This window comes from Dipteris shenzhenensis, chromosome 33 (assembly GCF_047967505.1).
Source record: "Dipteris shenzhenensis isolate YYH24624 ecotype China chromosome 33, Dip_SZ_1.0, whole genome shotgun sequence".
Classification (NCBI taxonomy): Eukaryota; Viridiplantae; Streptophyta; class Polypodiopsida; order Gleicheniales; family Dipteridaceae; genus Dipteris; species Dipteris shenzhenensis.
The window spans coordinates 14,498,868-14,501,515 of NC_141628.1; the positions used below are offsets into that span (position 1 = coordinate 14,498,868).

Consider the following 2,648-nt stretch of genomic DNA (forward strand, 5'->3'; position numbering starts at 1 on the left):
AGATCCTTATTCATCATATTGACACTTACATAGAGGGCTATACTACCTTGTTTTCTTAGAGACTTCTATGTAGGAAAAAGATATGGACGTAGCGCGGCAATTACAAACGCATAGATATAAGACACGCCCACACCACTTTCAATGCAAATGCAAGATTTATTACGATTTCGCACAAATGTAGCATGTCTATATCAAAGACCGATGTGTGAGGAATAGACATGGTTGTAACACCAACTTCTAAATGATATGTGCTTAACTTTCACATGCATCTCGCGTTAGAAAGGCTTCATGATCAGCTACTTTGTTCTTTCCTTTGTTTGAATATCTGAAAGCGAAAGCACAATGCAACAAGTTCGAACATTTGAACGTGGTTTTTGTAAGACGCACAAGCTTACACTGTGTGTATCTCTAGAGTCTCACACAACTCTGCTGAGCTTTTTACTATATCGCACATACGATAATCATGTTAAGTTTTCACAGCTTGAAAGACACAACCCAAGAAGTCTACACTGGATTTGTGCATGTTCGATTCTGAAAAGTTTCCATCAGGTTAACCATCGACTCGGGCACCTTTCAAAATGGCGCCACCTGATGTTACAACGGGATCCCTGATCACCAAGGGACGGAACAATTTACGATAAATCTAGGGGTGTGATTGGAGCTGCATACAAGGTGCTGCATCAATCAAACTACAACCAAAGAGCCCCTGCCTCCTTCAGTTGAGGTATCAGTGCACCGCTGATATGCGTTGCCATCAGCCTGTCCAAACCACCGACCAGTTTTCCTCCTACAAAAACTGCTGGCACTGCTGGTCGCTCTCCCATCATCTTTATTATGGCTTTCTCCATCTCTGCCCCTCCAATCTCTTCGTCAAGCTCTATGACCGTGGGACTGACGCCCATGCTGCAAAACAGCTTTTTGACCACATGGCACATGCAACATGACGAAACACTAAAGACAACCACCGCATTATCCGCCGCTAGCCTTTCCACCCTCTCTACAGGGGAAAGCGATCTTGATGCAGCCTCCATTGAACCGATCAACTGGAGCGCCGGTCGTTTGCCGGAGCGCTCGTTCACCGTAGCCAAATCTGCCAGCAAAAGATTGTGCATCTCTCGCTGCATATCCTGTAGCGGTCGGAGTTGATTTTCTGAGAGGATGCGAGATAGACTGCCTGCTTTCGACTCTCTCTAGCTGATCTTTGTGTGTGCAATCTAAGAGCCGGATATCTTACATGTATATATGTATATGTGATGGATGAATGGCTCTTCTGGACAGTTGCTGCAAATCGAAATATCCTTCCAATTACCTTTCACGCCTCCCCTCCGCATGGCTTCGAAGATTGGTTTGCGAGTTCTGCATACTTCCCTGCGCGTGCACCGATTGCCCTGTGAGTGCGTCTGGTCTTTTGTGCTTGGGCAGGAAGGAATAATGAAGCGCTATCCCAAGGCGACAATATAATGAATGCAAGTGAGTTCTTACGTCGGGTTTTCGTCAAGTCAAAGCAGCAGCGAGCACGAGTATAGGAGTGGCAGGTGCTGAGTCACAAGGAATCCCACTAGGAGGTGATCAGGACAGAAAATCATATGGATGCGGTAGGAAATAATGTTAAAGAACAGGAGAGAGAGAGAGAGAGAGAGAGAGAGAGAGAGAGAGAGAGAGAGCATAGATTAAGCATGGAACAAGCGATGGTCGGCAGGCATCAGGAGGACGTTATTGGGGAAGGAGTGAAGAGAGAGCAGCTGGTGGGGTGAAATCTGAGAACGAAGCAAAGTAATGGAAGGGAGAGGAGGGGAGGTGCGGTGAGGTGGGGAATCATGTGGTGGAGATGGGCGATACGTTTGAAGCGTAGATAATTAGCAAGCAAGGCGTCTGCGTAAGCATATGTATGTGCCTCTCTCTCTCCCCCTCTCCGTCTGGATCTCAACCGTGATCTCGATCGATCGATCGATTGCACGCTCGCTCTCTCTCTCTGTATCTCTGTCTAGCTGTCTATGATTGTGTTTCTGTTGTACCCACAGTGTGTAGGATTGAAAGGGAGGTGGAGAGGCTGCGTGTGCGCAAGGGAAGTGGAGGAGATGATAGATAGGTGAGTGAGAAGAGAGGAGGGGACTCGGGAGGCTTGCGAATGCATGATGAAGATGATGAAACACTACGAAGGAGACAAAGACGAAGATGGAGAAGAAAAAGGAGAAGAATTGACGTTTTACAAAGGACCAGTAACGGAGTAGTCGTCATGGACAGCGTCATTTTGGCGTCACTCCTTCGTCACCCCCACTCCCTTGCTCCCACGCCTCCTCCTACACCTTTATCACACACACTTATATTCCAACCCAGCAATGGTGACCGCCGTTCTCAATCTCACACTCCTATTCTCATTCCTTACCCCACCAATCTTGTCTTTTGGTCAGTGTTCACCAAAAACCTGCAAACCTTATATAATGAACCTGCAACATTTTAATCTTCGCCCCTAAAAAATATTTTCTCAATTTTGTAAAATCTGCTAAATTTTAGGCAATTTAGTTATATTTTAGCTAAAAAATCCGCAAATTCTCAAGAAAAACCTCCAAAATTTGAAGCCCCAACTTTTGTGATTTGTTGAGAAAAATGTTTTCTGTGAACACTGCTTTAGGTGCCTTGCCTTCCTT

General features: G+C 45.8%; 1 protein-coding gene across 3 annotated transcripts; it reads right to left on the bottom strand.

Annotated features, from left to right (window-relative positions):
* Window positions 1-605: 605 nt before the first annotated feature.
* Window positions 606-2,114, bottom strand: LOC147879730 (glutaredoxin-C1-like). Of its 3 annotated transcripts, XM_087371882.1 has the most exons (3): window positions 1,483-2,114; window positions 1,310-1,368; window positions 606-1,127 (listed from the first exon to the last, which is right to left on the bottom strand). In XM_087371882.1, exon 3 carries the CDS (start codon window positions 1,122-1,124, stop codon window positions 690-692), a length of 435 nt encoding a protein of 144 aa, XP_087228008.1. In that variant the 5' UTR covers window positions 1,125-1,127; window positions 1,310-1,368; window positions 1,483-2,114; the 3' UTR covers window positions 606-689. The 3 variants fall into 3 exon arrangements, with proteins under 3 accessions (XP_087228008.1, XP_087228006.1, XP_087228007.1); XM_087371880.1 differs by having other exon boundaries at window positions 606-1,368; XM_087371881.1 differs by having other exon boundaries at window positions 1,310-2,114.
* Between the last annotated feature and the right edge of the window lie 534 nt (window positions 2,115-2,648).

Coding starts and splice junctions, on each gene's coding strand:
- LOC147879730 (XM_087371882.1), bottom strand. CDS start 1,124: ATGCAGCGAGAGATGCACAATCTTTTGCTGGCAGATTTGGCTACGGTG.